Source organism: Heliconius melpomene, chromosome 17 (genome assembly GCF_056956725.1).
Source record: "Heliconius melpomene rosina isolate 202511_hmr_F chromosome 17, ASM5695672v1, whole genome shotgun sequence".
NCBI classification, from domain to species: domain Eukaryota; kingdom Metazoa; phylum Arthropoda; class Insecta; order Lepidoptera; family Nymphalidae; genus Heliconius; species Heliconius melpomene.
In genome coordinates, this window is record NC_140405.1 from 7,291,142 (window position 1) to 7,314,713 (window position 23,572).

The 23,572-nt window shown below is 32.3% G+C and overlaps 2 protein-coding genes across 4 annotated transcripts; both read right to left on the reverse strand.

The window, feature by feature from the left end:
- Nucleotides 1–1,053: 1,053 nt before the first annotated feature.
- On the reverse strand, nt 1,054–15,331 carry nompB (intraflagellar transport protein 88-like protein nompB). 3 transcript variants are annotated; one of them, XM_085200577.1, is made up of 19 exons: nt 14,884–15,319; nt 14,527–14,666; nt 13,844–13,982; nt 13,646–13,750; nt 13,451–13,564; nt 13,267–13,370; nt 13,077–13,186; nt 11,863–11,981; nt 11,587–11,747; nt 10,937–11,189; nt 10,597–10,777; nt 10,258–10,426; nt 9,984–10,086; nt 9,296–9,409; nt 8,267–8,375; nt 7,969–8,076; nt 5,790–5,858; nt 3,601–3,637; nt 1,054–1,394 (listed from the first exon to the last, which is right to left on the reverse strand). In XM_085200577.1, the coding sequence occupies exons 1-19, from the start codon at nt 15,091–15,093 to the stop codon at nt 1,271–1,273; spliced, it is 2,469 nt and encodes an 822-aa protein (XP_085056703.1). In that variant the 5' UTR covers nt 15,094–15,319; the 3' UTR covers nt 1,054–1,270. The 3 variants fall into 3 exon arrangements, with proteins under 3 accessions (XP_085056703.1, XP_085056704.1, XP_085056705.1); XM_085200578.1 differs by lacking the exon at nt 5,790–5,858 and having other exon boundaries at nt 14,884–15,325; XM_085200579.1 differs by lacking the exons at nt 1,054–1,394; nt 3,601–3,637; nt 5,790–5,858 and adding an exon at nt 5,909–6,760 and having other exon boundaries at nt 14,884–15,331.
- Nucleotides 15,332–15,909: 578 nt separating this feature from the next.
- PRAS40 (Proline-rich Akt substrate 40 kDa) lies at nt 15,910–23,456 on the reverse strand. Its single transcript, XM_085200536.1, has 7 exons — nt 23,225–23,456; nt 22,567–22,737; nt 21,977–22,290; nt 21,449–21,602; nt 20,164–20,281; nt 19,684–19,817; nt 15,910–18,708 (listed from the first exon to the last, which is right to left on the reverse strand). Exons 1-7 carry the CDS (start codon nt 23,345–23,347, stop codon nt 18,607–18,609), a joined length of 1,116 nt encoding a protein of 371 aa, XP_085056662.1. The 5' UTR covers nt 23,348–23,456; the 3' UTR covers nt 15,910–18,606.
- Between the last annotated feature and the right edge of the window lie 116 nt (nt 23,457–23,572).

Genomic DNA, 23,572 nt, shown 5'->3' on the forward strand with positions numbered 1-23,572 from the left:
CTATGGTTTTGTTAGAGCTGTTTTGCATTATTAATTAAACGTGAAATAATTAGCATCTAAATTTATCCTTTCAAAAACTATAAATACTACATATATGGCTATTGGCTACAATAAGATATACACACAAATTATAATTTGTTATTTTATCTCAAAAGGGTTAGTGAAATTGTGTGAAAAATTTTGTACATAGACAATCTGCAAAGCCCAAATTATGAAATTTAATTTTTCAATTAATTTATTTATAGCTAGTTATTCAGTTACATTATATTTTTTAACTGAACTGGATACCTCATTTGTACTTCTATGTGGGTTAAGGCGAAAAATAAGGTCAAGATATTGTTTATAATTTGTATGACATTGTCAATAATAATTGTTAAAACATCGTTATCATATTTGTATAATATCAATTATTACTACAAGAAGAATAAGAATATTCTTCAAGAAAATGTAAAGAAGAAGAAGAAAATGTAAAGAATTACAATATTCAAATAACACTAAGTTTCAACTAGTATCAATGTGTTAGTCAATTACTCTTATACTTTATATTCATGTCTAATGTATATCTGTACCTACACATACATAGTACGTTCTATAGGAAACGCGTCTTATCTTATCTACCGCCGTGATGGTAGAAAAATACTTTTATAACAAAAAAATATTTTAGGGTAAACTAGTAAGTTTACATTTTTAATAAATGTATAAAAAATAGATACAACTAAAAAATTACTAATCTTCAAATTCCGAAAATCTAAGAGCACAGTAAGAAATTCGTCAAGCTTCAAGATTTCGTATGTAAAGAAATAAAGTATTATGTTATTAAGTATCCCAAATATATTGTTTTAGGTTATTTTGCGATGTTTAAATAATAAAATATTTAACGTACTCGTAGGTTCCTATACATTTTGTAAAGTGTTGTACTATTGTTATTTTATGTGATTTTTAATATAAATTTTTTATGTTACTTTGGTATTTTTTATTTTGCCAGTTATTTTGTTTTGTTTGTGTTAGTTTTATTTATGAAGTCTGAGATAATTAAATTAAATTAAAAACAAATAAAATTTCACAATTTAATTCTAAAGAAACTTATGAAATATAATAGTAATTTACAATAATAATGTTTGTACAAGAGCCAAACTTTACTAGAATTAGACAATACTTAACACAGTTTTCTTTAATGCTGCTTAATGTTGTTCTATTACTAATAATATGAGACAGAATATAAACTAAAAATAAGATATATAAGGCCTCAATTATCAATAGGAACTTCACATTATTCTGGCGGTAAAGGCAACTCGTCCTCAAAATCTTCTATAATTTTCTGCTTACTCTCCGTCCGACTGACGGGACCTGTCAACTCCTGCGTAGTATCGCGAACAAAGGGTTCAATGGGTTCCCTGAAAATTTAAAATGTTTATAATTTATATAATAGTTTTGATAGTAGTATTGTTGTAAATTATAAGTAGTAAGTATAAATCTTACATAGACTTTGTTTAATTAGACTTTTTCATTGATCAGAAATAGATTAGGTACTTTTAAAATAGAATAGTATTTATTATATGTCTTTACGACATTTGCGGGAACGCTCAAGTCTATGAATAACTTTATAAATATATGTTGTGAGGCAGAAAGAATAAAAAAAGACAGATGCATAACACTTTGTATGAGATATCATATTGTCTACATTCGCTGATTTCCAATTTCGTCAAATTTGATTGAATTGTTGAAACCATCGCTTTTGTCAGATATCGAGCCTCGTAGATTTTACATATACATTAGTTTTCGAAGCGTAAAACCTACGCTATATTGACACTAAAAATTTCTGTTGTAAAAGTAAGAAATATAATACCATAATGTGTAGTTATGTCGGGAGTATTAATAATAAACATTTATTTCAACAAGCTATTTGGTTTAATTTATATAAATATCTTTTGTCCTTTTTGTAGTATGTCTTCGATTTTTTCCAGTGATATATCAGCCCTCGGTGGGCTAGCCCGACTTGCCCTTGTCCGGTTGTTTAATTTTCATCCTCATTGACTTTATTCCCAGGTTAGTGAGCGACACTAACGGGTCTCCTGCGAGTGCGTGGTTGCTCATTAATGATTGACTGCGGCCGAATGTTTAGAAGAGATTACCGGGGTCAACAAGGAACTTGGTTTATATCTAAAATTATTGTCGATTTTAAATTTTATTTTCCATACATTACACGTTTGATAATTTATGTAAAGATATCATATACATAGATATGAGACAATATTTACCAGTAAGGAAGACCTTTAAGAGGTTTTTATACACAATATTTACGTATGTAAATAGCACGTACAAAGAGGCACATTACAGGTTATTTAGGTAGTCAGATAACAGCATGATAATATTTCAATACTCGCAAAAAAAATTAGAGTCAAGGAAAATGCAGATCTATATATGTAGGTACTGTTGGTATCTAGATATTAACAAAAGTAATTACTTTTCAAATTAATTTATTTAAACTACATTTGCTAACTGAACATTTGAAACATTAAGTTCTATATTAATTATTCATGATTCGAAATTGACATGTTAAGGAAATTGTTAAATATTAATAAGACGCGACCTCGTTGACGTAGCGTCACGCCCTCGCCGCAATTCTAGGAGGCAATACGCAAATTCAAATTTGTTCAAAACATATGCTAGATTTGCTATTGTAAAATTAAATATAAAAGTAACTCTTTTAACAAAACAAACTGTGCACTTATACATTTTTTTAATGCAGATTTTGTCAAGTATAATATAATTAATATTATATAATAAGCTAATCTAAATGTATCACGTACGTATTCATAGGTACATAATAAGTATCTACGTACCTATACAGCAACAGAACAGAAATATAACGTAATTAATTTATAATATATTTTAATGTTTTTTTAATGACAAATGACAAGAAGACTAGGCAGTAGGTATACCTACATCTACATATGAAATAAATAATTAAAAAATTAAACCTAAGATTTAATCTGTTGGGCAGGGGGAGGCATAATAAAAAAAACATTTTATGTAATGATAAATTATATTGTAATTTCTTACAGGCAACGTTTTCCGCCTCTATGAAATATATTAATTATAGCGGAAAACTGTGTAGGAGGAAAGCAATTACCTTTTTAATTTAATATTTTTTTATTGCACTAAACTACGCCCGTGTGTAGGTATATGAATTTAGTATATAATATAACTAATTTCATTACTATATATACTTACACACGGGCGTACTTTTAGCTTTACGCTATATTTTACATGTAGACAGAGGGAACCTAGTATTAACACAGTTTTCGTCTTATTTTAAAGCCTTTACGTGTTGACTGACGAAACTCAACGCCGCGTTTAGTCTTGTTACCAGAGCAAGAAAATTAAAATAATGCATCCCCCGAGAGAGAATCGAACCGAATCGAATCGAATTCTAAAAAAAGAAACATATAGTAGGTATACTACTGTATTAATTTTTATCAATCTATAAAATAAAGCAAGAAAGCATGTAAGACCTTGCACTGTGATAGAAATGACATATTATGTAACAATTATAAATATATTTACTAGATTAGAGTAAAATAATTATGATAAACATACGTGCGAGAACGGCGTCCGTTGTCACTAGCTGAGATACCTGCAAGAAGTTTTTTTTAATAAAGACATTTAAAAAAAGGATAAATATTATGATACCTATGATGTAGAAAAGAAAATAGAAGACCATTGAATATGCAAAAATAAAATAAGGATATAGAATTGAATAAAGAAATACAAATGTAACGATTCCAATAAAGTTACGAAGGACTCTTACCCAAGAACAAATTAAAGATAAATATAATATTCCGCAAACTGAGGAAACAAGTTGTTTTCTCAATGCAATTGATTACCGTTTATGTCAATACAAAATATGAACCCTTTTTTATCTCTGTCACTTAACTTAACAAAACAACTAATATTTATAAGTGCCTAATGTAGAAAAATCCAGTTACCACTATCTTAGGCATGTGTACCACGTATACGCAACGTAACTAACGTGTATCGTACCAATATAGATGCAAGAATAAGCATGTAAAGCATTTTACTATTAAATGATCTACGTATTATATTTATACTGTGGTAGTTTTTTGAATTTATATGTAAATACGGCCACATAGAATATACAGATATTTGTAAGCGATTGTACGTACGGAACATAGAAAGAACGAACAACAATATCTATTAATAGTTGACAAATATTAAACTATCTTTTCTTATTATAGCTCCACGCTATATCCCGACCATAGCAGGATATCAAGGGAACCTGAAGGGGAACATAGTGTTAAGACACTCCACATCGAACCACTTCCTTTGGACACTTTCTGAAAATTCTGGAGGTATTGCGTGTTAAGTGGCGGAATGCCACACCGCGCTCTGCCTCGTTACCAGAGCGAGGAAAATGAAAATATTTAATATATAATATTCTCGACTGGGAATCCAACCCACGACCTGTATTGTTTACATTACCACGCTTGAGCCCCATCGCCACGACTGGCTTCTATTAAATTGTCAAATAAAAAAAAAACACTACACTCCTCTCGCACGACTTGCGCGAGCTTTAACTTCATTAAAATAAGATAATAATAATATTTGAAAGAAACCAGAAATAACAGGTTTAGTTTATCTGAATCCGATGTGCTAATTACCAGAATGTATCCATTCTGGTTATGGGCAGTGATGACTGATGACACATATTTAATACTTACATAAATATTTATTGACACATTGTAAATGCACGTTATTCTTTATTTGAATACGCTAATATAAGATGTTAATTATTATAGAAATAACAAAATTTATTAAATGATAACCATTCAATAAATATTTTATTTTAGAAATCAAAATTGTTGCGCATATTATGATAATTATGATATCTGTTTTATCTGAATCAAATTGCTATTTTGCAAAAAAATATCTGTGATAGTTTGTTTAAGCCTATATGCAAATAAAAGAAATTAGCACTTTCGGGCGAGAATTATTATTAGAATATATATTAAAAGTGGATATAATTCCAATATTTTTTTCTTGTAAACATATTTAAAACTTTCTCACCCTGTAAAATGTTATATTTGTCGTTGACGCTAGACGACGGTAGCGGTAAGCTAATGATATAACTTTTAATAGCAGTAGGACTAATGATATTTAAAAGAAATATTTAAAATATTTTCAATAGGTACTCGAATTAAATCCCACTACTTAAGGACGGTTTTTTAATATGAAGAAAATATTATTATTTTAAATAAGTATCTACTAGTTGAAATGTTATCTTACTTATACCTAGAATTAAAGTGAAGATATGTAATGAAAGAAATGTAATGTATGTATTTAAAATTGTAATATTAAACGTTTTTGGGGTTCCATATTTTTAAGGAAAAAAAAGAAAACTTTATAAGATTACTTTGTTGTCCGTCTGTCGGTCAAGAACCTTTATCTCAGGAACGCTTAGAGATATCGAGTTGAAATTTAGGTCCTTTGATTTCCTGAAAAAAATGTATTTCTACATTCACTTAAAAAAGATATGGCCGTTTATATAGTAAAAAATATATTATTCAAGTATTTGCGCGTATTTGTTCAAGGTTCAGAAATACTCGAAACCTCCAATTTTTGATCTTAACCCCCGGTGGGCAAGCCCGGCTCGACTCTTGACCATTTTTTATAATTAGAAAAACATTCCTCATTATATATCATGCGAAATTTATATTAATATAAAGAAATATATCATCATACATCAATAACACCATACGTAACATTACCTCGTCCAGTGCTTTGAATGGGTGATGGACTCGCTCCTGAAGACCCGCTACTTGCCGAAGCCACGCTCACTGGTATTAAATTTAATATATTTATTATTCGATAATGAAAACTTTTCAAAATTCTTAAAAATTGCTGAGAATAAAATTAAAAAATGTTATTAATAATTTTTAGGTCCATATATTGAAAAAAAAAATGCTTATAAACAATGACTTAGAAGAATTAGAAGTGAACAAATAATTAAATTACTAATGTTGATAATGACATAATGCTTAAGGTGAATGCTCGTATGTTGAATTTTATATCTAATTTTTATATTTGATATGAATAAATGCGAAGTACCTAGTATCGTAATAAAACTTTTATAGGTAGGTAGTTAGGATAACAACAGCGTAGTATAAATTTATATTTACAATTTATTTTAAAAAATGTTTAGTTTCCTCAGTAATCTATAATTGATACTTAACTTCACGCTGTAACGCTAACGAGGTCGCCAAAGAGAATGGAGAGGCAACCGCTACGATCTCTGTATACCTCTTTCGCCTCGTCCATTGTCATCAACCTATTCATACATGGCATGGTATTCATGCTTTTTACACGACTTGCCTCTCTAGTATTTTAGATATTATATTTTCTCTCTTACCACTGACTTTTTATTCATAAATCTTTTTTGCCATTCTTTCATCACTCATTCGTTCGATGTGACCAAACCACCTCAGCATGATCTTCATTTTTACAGTGACATACTCGCTAGTACCTGCCACTTTGTATATCCCCTTTTGCGAATTCGATCAGCTAGGCTGTCTCCGCCTATCTTACGAATAGATCGCATCTCCACAGCATTCATCTTTCTTTCATTATTCTTTTGTAATACCCACGGTTTGCTGCCGTATAAAAGTGTCGATACCAACATTGTATACGGCCAAACATGCAGCTGTGTTGATGTTTTGCCGTCTCATCAATGCAGCTAAGGCTGTTATAAGACACAAAAACATGGTTCTTATTTTTAAATTATATGAGAACATTCCAATAATTGTATAACAATTTATAATAAATATATAATAATTTTGCTCAAGGCCCTAATTTCGCAAACGTTTACGTCACACAAACATAAATCTACGATATCAGGGTTCAAAGTTGGAGATAGTGTTCTCACTTTTGATGCCATTGTACCATTTATACAAAAACAACGGGAGTATCGGCTGACAAAACAAGTTATAAAATTTGTGATACGATACGCATTCGTGTAAACATAACTACGTATATAGCTTAGTTGACATGCACGCTCGTTCGCTATCATACATAAATATTTGATGACGTTTTCGTTTGTTATTTTAATATCATCAATGTCAGATTTCTCAAAACAAGTTATGCTATATCCAGAAGTTTAAAAAATATAAAACAATTTTTTTACATCAAACGTAATATCAATAACGGCTAAAAAATAATTCAAGAAAAAGATGTGATTTTAATCTTATATATTACTAGTGGTAAAATTTTTAACCGATTTATTATAGTACCTATAGATTAAATTCGAAATAAATCTGGTAAAAAAAAACTATTTTCGGGAAAAAGAATAGCAAACCTCGCCTGATTCCAACTTATACCTGTTTACTTTTTAAAAAAATATAAAAACTAATACTAAACAAATATGCGTTCCATCCAAAGAAATTTACTAAGTATAAATATGTACCCCAGTATAAAGCAAGTGTAGATAGTATATTAGTTAATAAGATTTTTTTTTTAATATCGGGTATGTCGAGATTTAATAATTTGTATATTTGTATTCTAAAAAATATGAGGAAAAATTGCAAAAATCAAAGATTGCATTATTTGTAAAATTAAATGGATCTGTAAATATTAGTAAAAAAAAACAATCTAATGAATTGCAAAAGGCCTAAATTACTTAATTAATTCATATGAATCCACGTGGCCCAGTCGCAAACGCAGTCGCATTTGAGTATATCAACGTGATGGTTATGGACTAGATTTCTACTCAGAAGAGGGAATTATTTTCATTTGCTCGCATAGGCAACAAATTGCAGCATTAATTTGCACACACTCAATACGCAATATCTCGAAACCCTGCGGGAGAGCGCAGTGTCTTGCCACTAGGTTGTCTCTGTCTACCGTTTTGTGTGCGGGATACGTATAGCTGGGAAAAACAATTAAATATCTCACTCCTTTCCATTTGTTTTCTCCTCGCTTGCGCTCGCTGCAACTCGCGGCTCCAAGCACTCGTTTCAGATAAACCTTGGTCACCGCATAGCTTAACTATTAATTTGAGGCCTGACAATAAATAAATAGCGTATAAATAAATTATAACTTTTATTAGAACCGTAGGTAATATAAGAAAAAATATTGAGAAGAAATGTAATGTAATATCCAACAAATTTTATATTATAACGCCCAAATTAGTAAATTGACATAAAAGAATAAATAAAATATAGAATTCCCAACACAACTTCTTAACACTTACATTGTATGTCATCCGGGAATCTAGCATTAAGTTTTTTATAGAGAGCAAGTGCCTCCTGGTAGCGACCGCTGGCGCGGAGACACCCGCCCATTAGTAGACCCCACTCCGGCTAGATTTATCAATTTTATTTGATTAAAAGAAACAACTTGCCAATGGTCATCATAGTTAACATTTAAATAGCTGATAAATATATGTGCAAAAGAAGATAACAAGTAATAGGTAATAACAAAAACTACATGGTAGCAGAAGGAACAGAGTATTGCCGAATTTTTAAGAAATTGCGTGTGGGGTGTCAGAATTCAACGACCTGCTTATGTCTTTTTACCATAGTAAAGAAAGGAATATATAAAATAATTCATTCCCCCGATTGGAAGTTGAACCGTTTACAGGTAGGTAACCGTTTGGTACACGTCGTGCTACCGCGCCGCCACTGTCCACTATAAACATATCACTATGGTGTTTAATATTTATATGTCATATAATAACCGTTAGTTCATAATTTTACTCGCGACATTATAAACTGTTACTATATATAACTATTACTATTTACATAAAGTACTTTAGTAAGTACTTACTTACTAATTTAGTAAGATTTTGGACCTTAGCCGTCCAAGCCGACCTCACCCTTGAATTAACCATAGAGTTAATTTTTACGTTTGACAATGTCGGTTCACAAATTATCGATAGATTACAACTTCGTGTTTATACGAATGCGTAAAATTAGAGAGACAAAGAGAAACTACTTTTAAGAGGCCTTAAGGTCCGTTCTCCAATTTCGTCTCGAGCTCGAGATGACGTATGTTGGATGACGTAACTCAATGTCGTGCTTTGTAGAGGAAGTAAAATAAATAAATTCCCTCCGAGAACAAAATCCACAATATGATAGTTTCAACCAACGCTCATTCTCATTTCTCCCTATTTATCATGCCTATTTATCGTACCTCCTGGAAGTGTTTGTTACATCTTCTATTCATAAGGGTATTTTTTTATAATAATGTCAATAAATAAATACACAAAAAGTATAAGTACATTGGCAGGCTGCAGGCGCGCGGCGCGGCGGTACAGTTGCAGCGCGCGTTCGGGCGCCGCATCGCCCGCCAGCCAGCGCAGCGCCGACAGCGAGCACGGCCACGCCGCCTCCACCTGCGGGGGACACACTACAGTACGGTCGACGAGTCGTAGCCGCTCTGAAGTAGCAATTGCATGAATGTATGGGGGAAGAGCACAGATCAGTGACTGGGACAAGTGGTTCAAGGGGGCCCCACTATCCGAGCTCCTCTAAACACACATTTTGTTCGTTCGTTTTACATTTTTCTCTCATGTATTAAGTAGTGGAACTGAGTTTTTTTAACTTCACGCTGTAGCTTCACGCTTTACGCAAATACCGTGGTAAAGGTAATTTACTATTAGTACGTAAGTAAAGGTAATTTACTATTAAAGTACAATTTTTAAGACATGGCGTGGCGGAACACAATCTCGCATTTCGTATTATCAAAGCGAGAAAAAGAAAATAACTTATTCGCCCGAATGGGTATGCTGTAACACTGTTGCATTTACAGTGTCTGATTAGCGCGGGGCCACGACGGTCTCAGTCGGTAATCGAATTTTATAAATAGTGAGGTAGGTATATTACCTCAATTAATATTTTAAATACATAAAATATCCATCCAATAACTACGATTAATATATAATATTAAGGAAAAATGATATAATTTACATCTTGATAGTAATGTTTAGCGGTCTGCGTATCGCCCATCTCGCTATGCAGTTGAGCCAGCGCGCACGTCACGCCGGCGTCCCAGTTCCCTATAATGCTGTACCTGAAATATAAGCAGAAGATTAACGTTCATGTACTTCTTGGCAAGATTTATATGTATAAGTTAGCTAGCTGCCGCGCGAATTTTATTATACATATATACGTATAACTTGTGGCATAAATTATTTATTAACTTTTTGAAGTCGAAAATTAGCAGTAATTATTGATATGTTACCAATGTTCAGCAGCGGCTCGCGCGTGCTCGTCATGCGCGCGGGCGGCGAGGCGCGCGAGGCCGGCCGCGGCCAGCGCGCGCAGCGAGGCGCCGGCGCCGCTCGCGTTGCGTATGCGCTGCCAGCGCGCCTCCGCACCGCCGTCCTCGCCCGTTACTTCTAGCGCTAGGGCTGTCATATTTGATTGATTTAATTATTAATTGTTATATTGCATATTGCTTCAAGCAATTAAATGTATCTAGAGCCTTGTAAAATTTAATAAAATAATTTAAAATTTGTCTAAGACCAAACGTATAATTGGAAAAAATATATTTAAAGTAAAGTAACGATAAATCTCTCACCAGAATCATGCATCGCTATCAAGTCAGTCGGATCCAGGTGCGAGGCGGCGACGAGGCGCGCGGCGACGGCAGCGGGCGCAGCCGCCTCCGCTAGTGCGCCGCACACGCGCGCCGTGCAGCTGTACGGGTCGTCGCGCGACGCCGCTTCACTAAGAGACCGCGCTTCTGAAGTTTTCCCTAACTACGATTGTATATAATAATTAACAAACATTAGTAATCACTATATGGTTTATAAAATACGCATAACAAATGAGCAAGAAACAATAAGTCCAGTTAATTTTACTTTAAATATTTTTTAAAATACATTAAATAATAACTAAAAAGAATCATATTATATTACCGCAAAGGCCACAAACGCTGCATCAGTGTTGGCTTCAGCGCGTAAGACTCTATCGTTTGGATGTGCTCGAGCGACTGCTTTCAGGCGTTGCAATACTTTCATTCCTGTAGCCATGGCTCCCGAGGAAGCAACGTTAGTGTTACCAGCACCTACTGCACTTCTTAGCGCTGCTAAAGCACTACCTAATTCCAGCCTTGAACCGGCACCACCACCGGAATATCCCCTTAAAGCTTCTACGCACCATGAACTGCCACTAAAAGATAAAATACTATTGTTAAATACTATACTACCGCCTGTATCTCAATCGTCATAACTTTTCCAAATTGATCTGACATTAAAACAGAGTACCTACACCATTGAGCGTTTTGAGCGATAACGAAGCCTTGAAAGTGCCGTTGTATAAGTTTGGGTTTTATTTAACTCCTGCCACTGACCTGCAGGAGAATTTTAATATTTCTGTTCAAGATATTTCCCGTATTTGTATAGCAGGGTAGGTAAGAGAACATCATATTAAAACAATTGAATGTAGAAAGTTTACATGTTGAATAGCAAAAAACAACGTGCGTTTACAATATATAAAATTTAAGCTAAGATCGATCGCCTCCATCCTAACAAATACATTAAAAAAAATCAAATTAAACAGGCCATACCTAGCTTCATCGTCTCTGTGTGAGCGCGCGTGGGGGCGCAGCAACGCGGCCGCGGCGAGCGCGAGGCAACGCTCGGAGTGCGCGGCGGCGTCGCGCGACCATCGAGACAGTTTGTCCCCGCGCACCACGTCCCGTACTACACATTCGTATGCATCGTTTTCCTGAAAATGTATTTGAAATAAATAAATTAATATAAAAAATTAATACAGCGTGAGTATCATTCTTGAATGTAAGCTGCAGTATATATTTATAGACACATTACATAAAAAATCTTACGTCATCAACAGTGATATCATGATGATACGTGGGTGGTTCAACATCGAGCATTGCATGGAAAGCCGCTTTCCCGCCCTCGGCGTCGTCTAAAGCCACTGAGCACAATACTAAGTGTAAACCTGGAAGTATATTCTCAAATTTAATTTTTTTTCATTTATTCTTAAGCAGACTAAAGTCTAGTAATAAGTTACATAAAATCTATTTCTAATACCATTAAGCATCATCCATAAAATTAAGTGTGCGGTAGGTAGTTAGAGTTGTGCAGTTCCATTTTGTTTAAAAATACAATTGCATTAATTATCGAAAAGACAAAAATTTTTCCAGTGCTAATATTCAATGTACTTTTGTCTGTGAGAAAACTCTATATTCTAAACCTAATCTTAAAGTGTCATGGAACTATACATTTTGATAAAAATAAATTAAGGAAACGCCGAAATTATCGTGTTGCCCCAATATGTAAAGTACGCTCGAATTTCGCAAAACGAAAATATGGTTTCCAATCGTCTACTTTATACAATAAAATAAATCGCTTCCTTCGCATATATTCTATGAAAAACTATTCATGCAAGAAGATCTTAACTAATTGGCTAGATAAACTTTCTTATATAGAAACTGAAACATTACTTTCGTAATATTGTTCTCTATTTTACACACAATGCACAGATAAATATAATCTATTAATATATAGAACAGAACATGCACGGACAACCCTCTCATACCTCATGCACACACACACACACACACACACCCACACACACACACAGACACAGCCACAGGCACTCACGCACGCACACACACATACTCATATACAGGCACAAATGCCTACATTTACGGCCCCCTTATTTGTTTTCTGTTATATCTATTAACTATTCTCTAAGCTTAAATGTACCAAACGGAGAAGCGAGTCATTCCCAACACAAGTATCCTTGATTACTTACTGGGAAGTCTCAGCGACTCAACTTGTAAAAAAAACTATGAGAATATAGCTATTTTTATTTTTATTTTATTATTTTAATGTACACGTAATCTTTTTTTGCTAAGTTTAGTAAAGTATCGCAAAGTATTCCCAAATCTAAAAAATAAGCTAAGAAAACTTACAAACAGCAATTACTAATTATACAAAAGCATTTTCGCTTTTGAAGACTTCACATTCGCCATTGCGCCTATCGGCAAATTAAAACGACATGTGTTAGTCTATATAAAATTCAAAATACCTGTTTGAAAGTCCCCTTGTTCGTGCATTATGTGTTGAAAATTCGTTACGGCATCACGAAATTTTCCCATACGTACTAGTAACAATCCTATGTTATGCATTACTTTCATGCTGAAATAAAATATATATATATATATCTGTGAGCTTACCAAAATCCTTTTAAATTATAAATATAAATATTAATTGACTACCGTAAATCTTTTTCAGCTGTAGGTGTTTGGTCTAACGCCATTCTATAAAGTTTTAAAGCTTTTGGATGTTCGCCCATTTTGAAATATATATTGCCCATATTCACCTAGCACAAAAGAAAGAGTACAAATTAACAATTGAAAAATAAATGTTTTCATTTTTGTTTTATTTAAATAAGAATAATACCTTAAGTCTATTGGCGTGTGGAAAAACTTTATTCCTGGTAAGGAGTTGATACGTGTTAAGTGCTTCAGTGTACATTTCATTGAGCGCATATTGATCGGCCAAATTGCATAAAACCTGGAATCCATTCAAATTATATTATATTAACTAACTAAATAATAATATTTAAAGTAATTTATGGTAATTTTAGTAACTTACTGCAAATGTAAGATCTAAATTATGAGTGTCTCCTAAATTTGATTGTTCTTGCATACGTATTAGCTGTCTCTCCAATGTAGATGCTTCTTGAGCTTTAGCTAACGCCTAATACAATATAAAGATAAGAATAAGTATATCGTTTAGTTGCTAATTAAAAATAACCATTTTTAATAGATAAAAATAAACAAACTGACTCGCCTGACTTAGGTTTTGTTCCCTTTTGCTATCAGTCTCATCGTCATTGTTTTCACTTAACTTTAGTCGTGCACTTAACATGGTGGATTCTTCTACTAAAGACATAATTTTTAATTCCATTTGCTTAATTTTGTCTTCAATACTGAAATTGTTTTATCTTTTACAAAATTTCGTTTAGGTGTCTATTACAAATTAAAAAGTATAAAATTAAAAATGTATGCCCATATAATGAGGTGTGAGGAGTGATTATCTAGTGATACCAACATCATTCGCTTTGCACCGATACTAAAAACCGAGTGTGGAACCTAACTTAGCGGTTCGTCTGACAAGAACAAAGTGACAGAAATATAAAAAATATAAAGTACAGTGAGAGTGGGAAACCGAAAATCATCACGCATATGTACATCCATACAAAAAAATGTTTATGTAAATACTTACATATACCAACATAGGCACACTTTAATAACGTAGGTTACAGCTTTGAGACAGAAACAGTCAAATAATTTTGCATTATTGAATGAATCTTTATTAAATAAAACTTGATACATTATTAAAACAAAAATATGAATACTATGTTCAATCTATTTATTAATTTTAGGACAAATGCAAACATAGCAGGCAGGCAATAAAAAAAATATTCGACAGATATTAACCGCCTGAATAATTAATATATACAAAAATGAAACCTTTCCGCTTTCTTATCTTCACGGCTCGGAGTATCGCGTGTAGACGTATATCCGGCAGCGCGTACGGCTGTGACCGGGCGCACAGCCGCAGTGCCGGCGCGTGAGGCACCGCGTGCTCCGACCGTGCCAAGGCGAAACATCTGATAAAACGAACAAAATACAAGCAAAAGTTCCTTATTAAATTCGTTAAATCTTAAGACTTGTACTTACAATTGAGAAATAATTAAAATAATTTTAAAAGTCACGTCAATATTTTTAAACATTCGACCTATTGAATCTTTTAATTTTTTTAATATGAAACTATAATTGAAAACAAGTATGTAAATAAGAGTTCATGAAAATACACCAAGCACTTACTCCTGTTCCCATTCGGCTTGGCACCTGTCTTCCGATACCTGCAGTTCTTAGAGTTTGTTGTAAAACTTCATCTTCACGAAGACCACGCGTGTCAAATGCGGGAGAAATATCATTAAAGCCTTTGTATAACTCATCCTCATCGTCAATTATGACTGCTGTACGCGGAGGTCTTTCTAGGCCCTGTCTCGACACTGTATATCTCCCAATCATTATACAAAAGTGTTTAATAACTTTTATTTTAAGAAACGTTTATTAACTGATATATCCTAATAACAAAATTCAGCAATACCGCGTCAAATATTATAAGTTTCATTGTTGTGACGCGGTAACCATAGTAACGCCCCGCGACTTCGTCAATCAAAAATATTTTTTATTAATCATTAGTAAACACCTGAACAGTTAGTTACTTTTTATTACAATATGTTTGATAGAATAATATGAATTTATAATTTCAAGTTCGTTTTATTGATGATTTAATATTAAATATAAATATTCTTAGTGACCGTTTTGATAAATTTTCGAGGAATGGTACATAACAAATAGAACAAAAAGTGGTTATTTCGAAAAAATCTATGCAAAATGATATTTTAATAACCAAAGGATTTCGATTATTTTTAATTAATAAATATGTTTGTTAATTTTTTTTATTGGCTTATTAATGTTTACTTTTCGTGCCCCTAAATATTACTATAATTAAAATATAGTTCTATTCCTTCATCCATGATAGAATATTTTATAAAAACCCAACTTTTATTAACTTCATATTTTTTGCTGACATGATTTTGAAGAAGTGAGTCTGAAGTTGTGCCGTAAAGTATGATTCTTTAATGCGATAAAAACATAAAAATGTTAGTAAGAGACCCCTCCTCCTCCTCTTGCTTTCACTGAAGTAGAAACACTGAATGTTTAATGTCGGACACTATCAGAAAAATAAAAAAATATAATCAATAATTATCCCTCTCTGACGTACCTACTCACGTTATAACGGCTTTGTATATATGTATGTGATATATAAATAAAAACAAATTATTTCCTCTGTCATCTTTATTACATGATCACTAACTATTCTTTACAATCAAGATCCATCTCTGTAGCGTCAAACCAAGCAAACAAATACTAAAAATAGTTATTACAACAATTGACTGAAACACTGACCTCACATCAAAGAAAACAAAAGGAGAAAAAATTATATACTACAGTGCTATTGGAAGACACTGATATAATTGTATATTATAATCCCATTTAAGCCAATGCTACATCGGCTATCAAATATATATATATCGAATAAACACATCTAACAGTTGCTACCGACCTGTTCTTACGCTTTACTCATTCAAAATATTTAATATAAAAATAAACTTATTACAAATCTTAAGTATGCATCTTAAGAATGACATCCTAGACGTACGGTACAAAACAATTCGGGTATGTAAACAATTTTTTATGATTTATTTCGTGACCCTAAAAGACTAGTAAGAAATGCAAGTATTATATTTTTGTACACTTTCACTTATCATTAAGATAACACGACGTAAAAAATTAATAGAAAACTCTGAATATTATAACAGAGATATGACTTAGATGTTAACAGATGTTAATATTAATACACAATATATTTCAACAAAGTCACCGACATGATTTCTACACACACACATACACACATTGAGACAAGGATAATCTATATTGTTTTGAGAATATTCCTTGATTTTTTCAGATTCACGCTTTATCCCGCATATAGCAGAGTTGCGGCAATGTCTTGCGCAGACTCGAACTTACAACCATCGCGGTTTACTGACGCTATTCCACTGCACCACATGACCTTAACTCTCACAATATTATCATCATAAATATTTAGTATATATAGTATCTATTATTAAAAATATATATATATATAAAGTTAAGTTCATTCGAAATATATCTTACATTAAGAAAAAAAATACAAATTAAATGGAGAAAAACCAAATTTTAAAAATATATTTATTTACCATGATTAACGTTGAGTGGTGATTTACATACATGTTATAAAAAATAATATCATTATAGGGATCATGTCAAAGTAAATACTTTTTAAATGTTTGTTTCTTATTCAGCTGTTACGATTGTATATTAAAAATTGTTAAAAAAATGAATATATCTTTTCAATAAAAGTTACCCTTGTCCCGGCATTCTCGTCAGATGTTTGCCCATAGGTTTACTAGGGTGTTTGCAGTATATACGTCTCGTTTATTATCACACTACATTGTATCATTATTATGACAATTATAAGTATTTCTTCAAATAACGGCACTTACACAAATCAGTTCTTTCTCGCGAGCATCCAATCTCATTCTCGCAGGCAATATATTTTTTTGGTTTATTTATTAAAAAATCTGTTTTAACAACATTCATAGCCTCTTGCTTACATACTACAATAGTCATTCGCCTTACGGAAGCTTATAAAATTACAACCACATTTTAAAATTTAATTCTTAAATCTGAATTTGTTGTACGAATAACCCTAAATATTTAAGAAGATATACATATAACTATATATAAGTCCAGTCTACATGAACAAAATAGCTAAGAGCTCTATAACGATCATACATGGGACAGTAAATTATAAATTGTGTGAATATTGATTTTAGCTGCCAAATAAACTTATAAAATAAAAATGTTGCCATAAGGAGACTAGCTCACGTACAAAAGGCATTGGGTATATATTTCATTCGTGTAGACTGCTCTTAACACCGCTCATGGCACATCGAACCTATAGCAGCTGCGCACATATTCGGCTTAACATTTGCAATAACTAAATCAAAAGGATTATTTCAATCCCTGTCTACAGTGTTTTATCAAAACCGAGTCTCCCTGTAAGTTTTTGGACGACGGCAAGACGAATACGTGTGTGGCTGACTTTACAAAAATAATTAATAACATTGTGTTTTGTATAGTTTCACACTATATTTAGCAGGGTAGCTGAGAGAACCCAGTGTCAAGACACTCCATTCCCCAAGCACGGCCCAGTTTTGGAAGTTTTGGGTATTGATTGGTGAAACTCATGCTTTGTCTTCTTATCAGACCAAGGAAATTGATTTATTTCCCCGAATAGGCATCGAAATCATAACCATCGCGTTTACAGCCAGACGACGTGATCGGTTTTTATAATTGTCGTCATCAAGTCACATTTAATGATTGATTTGTCCATAGTGGTATTAGGGTCACTGATCACATTTCAAAAGCACCAATAGGGCAGTATATCGACGGGCACATTGAGACATAGAGGTAGAGAACGCGCACAACACGATATATTGACTTGTTTCTTGACACTCTTAGAAGTCGGATATACAGTGATCTCGACCGCCTTAACTTACTAACTGTAATATATAATACATTCGGTTTTATATATCAATATCTTAATTCGAAAACCAGCTAGCTCCAGCTCCATCTGCGTGAACTTTACAAGCGCCGCCGAAAACGGTATCTTTCACAGATCACTTATTAAAAAAAAAATGAAAATTAATTATTATATTAATAAATAAATCATAATTTGTTTTTAATAAGTGTGTGTCTGCATAAAAATAGCATAAAATTTTCGGCGTCTCTTGTAAAATGTCACAAATGGTGTTACCTAGTTTGAATCTAATTAAGTTATCGTTATAATATATATTAGTGTAGCCGGTCATAGGCAGAGACGAGACCACATTTGGCTTACTAATAAGGGCAGACGTGGGCGAGGGGGCGTCGCTAGATCTGCGTGGAGAAGCGCGGGCGCGGGAGCTCGAACACGTCGCCGTGCACGGAACGTGCCAGCGCCTTGATGCTCGCCGCTATGTCTTGCGGCTCCTCCTGTTCATATGTTTATTTTATTTATTTATTCAGATATTCAGATTGACCAGTGGTAAATACATAAATACTACAATAATCAGCTTCACGCTGTATCCCACACACAGCCGCGTAGACAGAGGGAACCTAGTGTTAAGACACTCCGTTCCCCACTTTCCGCCGAATTCTGGAGACACTGCGTGTTGAGTGGTGGAACTTAACGCCGGTCTTTGCCTCAACACCAGAGCGAAAAAATGAAAATATAAATAAATATTTTATTTCCTCGAGTGGGGCTCGAGCCCACAAACGTCGCGTTACAGTCACACCCATGTGCCGCTGCTCCACGGTACAACGGACAATAATAGTGTTCTTAATTACAACTTTCTTATCACTAAATGCATTACCTTTTAAGGTGAATACCGTATGCAACATTGGAGATTAATATACAAAACTTTTTATGTTTTATTGGCAAAAAATACATACATAAAATTTATATACAAGGACAGGTTACTATAATTATAATTTTGCTAAAAAAAGGAGATTTATTTGTTTTACTTATTATGTCTTATATATATATGTGTATGTCACCGTAAGATCATAAATACCGTTAGTTCATAATTTTCTTCGTGATATTGTATTCTATTGATACATTGTAATAGCGCTAACACGGTAGGTACACTGATATGTAAGTGCCGGTTAGGTTAGGTTTTTAGGTTAAGTTTGCCTAACCTAACCTAGCCTGCACTTAAAAAACACCTAATCTGTAGCTGCGGTGGCGTTGGTATATAAATTATATTTTTTACTATTTATATAAGCCTACCGTTGTCGTTTTTAAACTCTATGTTGAACTTTTGCAATTAACAGTGTTGGTTCACAAAGTATCAATAGATTACAAAATACGAGAGATTGATTGATTTGGGAAAATCTGAGAGTGATAACGGAGTATTTTAAGACTAACGATTTTTCTATTTCTACGTCATAAGTAATTAAAAAAATTACATAATCATCAATCTCCCTGACAGCTGGTCGCTCCATGGGGAACTTGGGCATGTTGACGGGAAGCGATCGAGCTATATCCCCTATGGGCAGGCCTCGCGAACGACTGATATGGATACCCTCATCGTTACTACCTTCTGAAATTAATGTTAACATTATTGGTTCATTAATTAAATCACATTTATTAATTATCTCTAAATGAGAAAAAATATAAAAGTGTATAAATTAACGTAGTAATAATCAAAATTGGTCACCAGTTTGGTCTCTACAAAGCCCTACATCGTGCAGCTGAGTAAAAAGGTGGCACCCATTAAAGGAGCTAAAAACTATGTAGTAGGGAGAGGTAATTTAATGTTAAGACACTCCACTCCGCATTTATCGCCCGATTTTTGAGACATTGTAATATATGTTGAATGATAGAACTCAACACTGGGCACTGTCTCTGTAACGTCGTTTTAAAGTAACTTAAGCAATTAAACTCACCATCTGAATCATAATCGTCTTGATCAGAAGCCATGTAGTTACGTGAGTCCATTCCTTCTAAATCAAAGATATCCTCAGCGTCCAAGGAATCTTCCTCATGTGGAATTTGAGCACTTGACTGAAAAAAAAAGGAAATGTTCTTACACATATTATTAATTATTATGATTTCTGATAAAAGCAAAAAAAGAACAAAAATATATTAGCATTTGCATATCTTGCAATCTTTAAAAAAAATCGGTTTTCACTGAAAAAATATTACTTAAAAAATATATTGATAACCTTATTAGTTATTACGAATATGCGTCGTCACGAAGGTTAAAGCATTTTCTTTATTCATTTATAAAACGCAGGGCAATTTCGAACATAGTATTATTATAAATACTTATTAATTATGTTTAATGAGTATTTTTATAAATACTCATTAAATAATTATATGATAAGATCTTTTTTAAGGCTGGTTTTGAAATAATTTCTATTGATATTAGAATCAACATATAAATTATAAAAACAAATGTTATGAAAACTAATACTGTAATTAAATATATCTGCAAACTCGATTGTATTAGAAATATGTAATTGCCACATAGTTTAATTTATAATTACTTTATTTCAAAAAATAAGTTTATTAATTAACAACATTTATTTGTTGCAACACTTACATTGCTACAATAGTAGGATATCATAGTTTATTTGAAAAGTAGTACATTGATGAAACTTTTTTAAGGCAAAAAGAACCTAATATGAAACCATATTGTTCTTCATCTATCACACAAATTCGATAGATTATGTTGAAGTGGTGAAACTCAACACCATCTATGAAAATTATTTGTTGTTCCCAATTTAAAAATTATTTTCCAAAAATTATTTGTTGTTTACAGTCAGACTGTTTCACAATGAAAGGCAATGAAAACCTAAGCATGTTAATATATCATTTTTTATCTCTAAAATACTACATTACTTCAATAACCATTTTAGGGTTATAGAGACACTGTTAGATTTATTTTACCAAAAGAAAACATTAAACTCAAAAATATTTCATAGAGGTATCTTAAGGAACTAAAATGATCATCGAACCTATATAAACATTCAATGTGGACCATGTTATAATATTAAACAAATATCAACAGCATGACTGCAAGCACATTAGTTATGGGTTGCACTACAGTTGTTTGCTTGGTGGAATAAATACATTCATTTTGCTGCTCAGGTAGAGAAAGTGTGGCTTGGAGTTTTGAATTTAGGCAGAAAGCAGAGGTGTTTAAAAAAAATATGTAACTAAATATACCTTAACACTTTGATTGAATTTCTTAGCATCTTTGATGGAAGACAGTCTTCTTCTCTGCAATGGTGGCAGGAGTGGAGATGGTGGTCCATTTTCTAAGCTAGCATTATTACCCCAAACATCTTTTTCAATATTATTTCTTGCTTTACTTATGACACTGTAATAGAATATTTTATGAATGTTAAACATATAACTGTTATATAACATACAATATAAAATTAGAACAGAATTCGATTATCATTATATATCATGTCACAATTTTTATATACATTTAAAACCAGTTGTTTGAATATCTCAATATATTTCATTAACCTTGGTTTAAAAATTATAAAAAGCTAATACAAAAATACTATTTGAGGCCATGAGGTTCCCTCACTTTGGTAATAAGACAAAGTGTGACATTAAGTTCCATAACTCCATATGCAAAATCTTAAAAATGAAGAAAGTGGAGAACAGAATGTCCTGACACTTGGTTTCCTCTGCCTACCCTGCCATATAGTGGTGCAATAAAAAAATTAAATTCCTGATTACCTAGATAAAATTTTATGATCCCGTTGAGCTCTCTCTCTGTATGCTTCATATTCTGCATATTTTTGTTCTTTAAATTGTCTCACTGTCTCTTCTATAGATTCTAATTGTAATTGTAAAGTCTGATTTAATTGTTTTCTTAATGTTCCAATAACTTGTAAAGATGGTGAGCAGCCATTTTTATCGCTAATTAATTGGTTACTAGTATCTATATTTTCTTTCATCTCAATATCATTTGATATTTCTGGCACTAACAAATTGAATACTGGAGAGAAGTTCTCAGAGGTTTTTAGATTATTTATGTGCTCGACGGTAGTCTGAAATTATTTTTTATTTTTCATTTAGGAATTTCTTAAAATTACTAACTATGGCCTCTCTCTTGTAGTTATATAGGAATAACTAAGAGATGTATAAGATGTTTAAGTCCAATAGGTAATACTGACACAGGTGCAGTCAGAGTTACCTCTTGGCTTAAAATAGCTGATTACATTTTCACAAAGCAATTTTTCAATTTGGACTAGTAGTTCTCGAGCTTAGTGAGTTAACGCAAACAAACTTTGAGCTTTATAATATTAGTATAGATTAACACTTACCTGCAAAGATGCCGCAACTAATACTAAATTTTTCTCATGTAATATAGCATGGGTTTTCTGTCCGCAGGCTAGACATAATTGAATACTATAATGACCGACATTGTGTTGTCCAATCAGGGCCAGTTGTACTGTATGACTTTTTAACGAGCTTGTAGAACATGATACTAACTTCTGCAATAATTTCATAGTACTTACAAATTTTTGAAATGTAATAAAATAAATATAGCATTCTTTTTTATATACTAAATATAACAAAGCATCTTTATTCATAATATTTGTGTGGACCAAGCAGTTGTTAGTCAATACTAAAAAAATATATTATTACTTAACTATATTTATTTAATTTATTCTCATACTATATGTCATCAATTAAATCATTATATGAAATAAAATAACTTAACTACCGAAATATTACTTATATTACATAACCTGTACATTGTGAATGATTCAAAACAACAACATATTAAGATAAATTTATATTTATAAATACTAAGAAAGTTTCATTAGGATCAATCCTCATTAAATTTCATTTGTTATTGTATTTTCACTCAAAATGTATTTACGCATTGATTTATTGACATTAATACTATATATTATTATTAGAATAAAGCTAAAGACCATCATAAAGTCAAGGCTAAGTCATGTTTACCGACCGTACCTCACTAAAAAAAATATCCCTTTGTTCCGCCAAAGATAATTCCAATTTTCTGATATCAGCTATTTCTTCTAGTTTATCACACTCTAAAGTAATATTCAAGCATTTGCAAGCAAAGAGAGCCATGTTTAGTAAAGTAAACTGGGTAAAGGCAAAAATAAAATGATCAAGAACGTAATAAATTTGTACAAGTAGTTTAGTGGATAAACGCGTTTGTTATTTATGTTATAAATTTGTACCTATATAATATATACTTGTATATCAACTATTATCATTCACACACCTGTGGTTTTATATTACTGAAGGATTAACATCACATAAGGATATTTTTCCAAAATAGCTTGAATTTTT

Coding starts and splice junctions, on each gene's coding strand:
- nompB (XM_085200577.1), bottom strand. CDS start 15,093: ATGATTGGGAGATATACAGTGTCGAGACAGGGCCTAGAAAGACCTCCG. Junction 13,751..13,843: donor GGGAACAAAACCTAAGTCAG/GCGAGTCAGTTT, acceptor ATATTGTATTAG/GCGTTAGCTAAAGCTCAAGA. Junction 8,376..9,295: donor CGCGCCTGCAGCCTGCCAAT/GTACTTATACTT, acceptor TGATAAATCTAG/CCGGAGTGGGGTCTACTAAT.
- PRAS40 (XM_085200536.1), bottom strand. CDS start 23,347: ATGGCTCTCTTTGCTTGCAAATGCTTGAATATTACTTTAGAGTGTGAT. Junction 20,282..21,448: donor AATTCAATCAAAGTGTTAAG/GTATATTTAGTT, acceptor TTTTTTTTTCAG/TCAAGTGCTCAAATTCCACA. Junction 18,709..19,683: donor TCAGGGAGATTGATGATTAT/GTAATTTTTTTA, acceptor ACATATGAACAG/GAGGAGCCGCAAGACATAGC.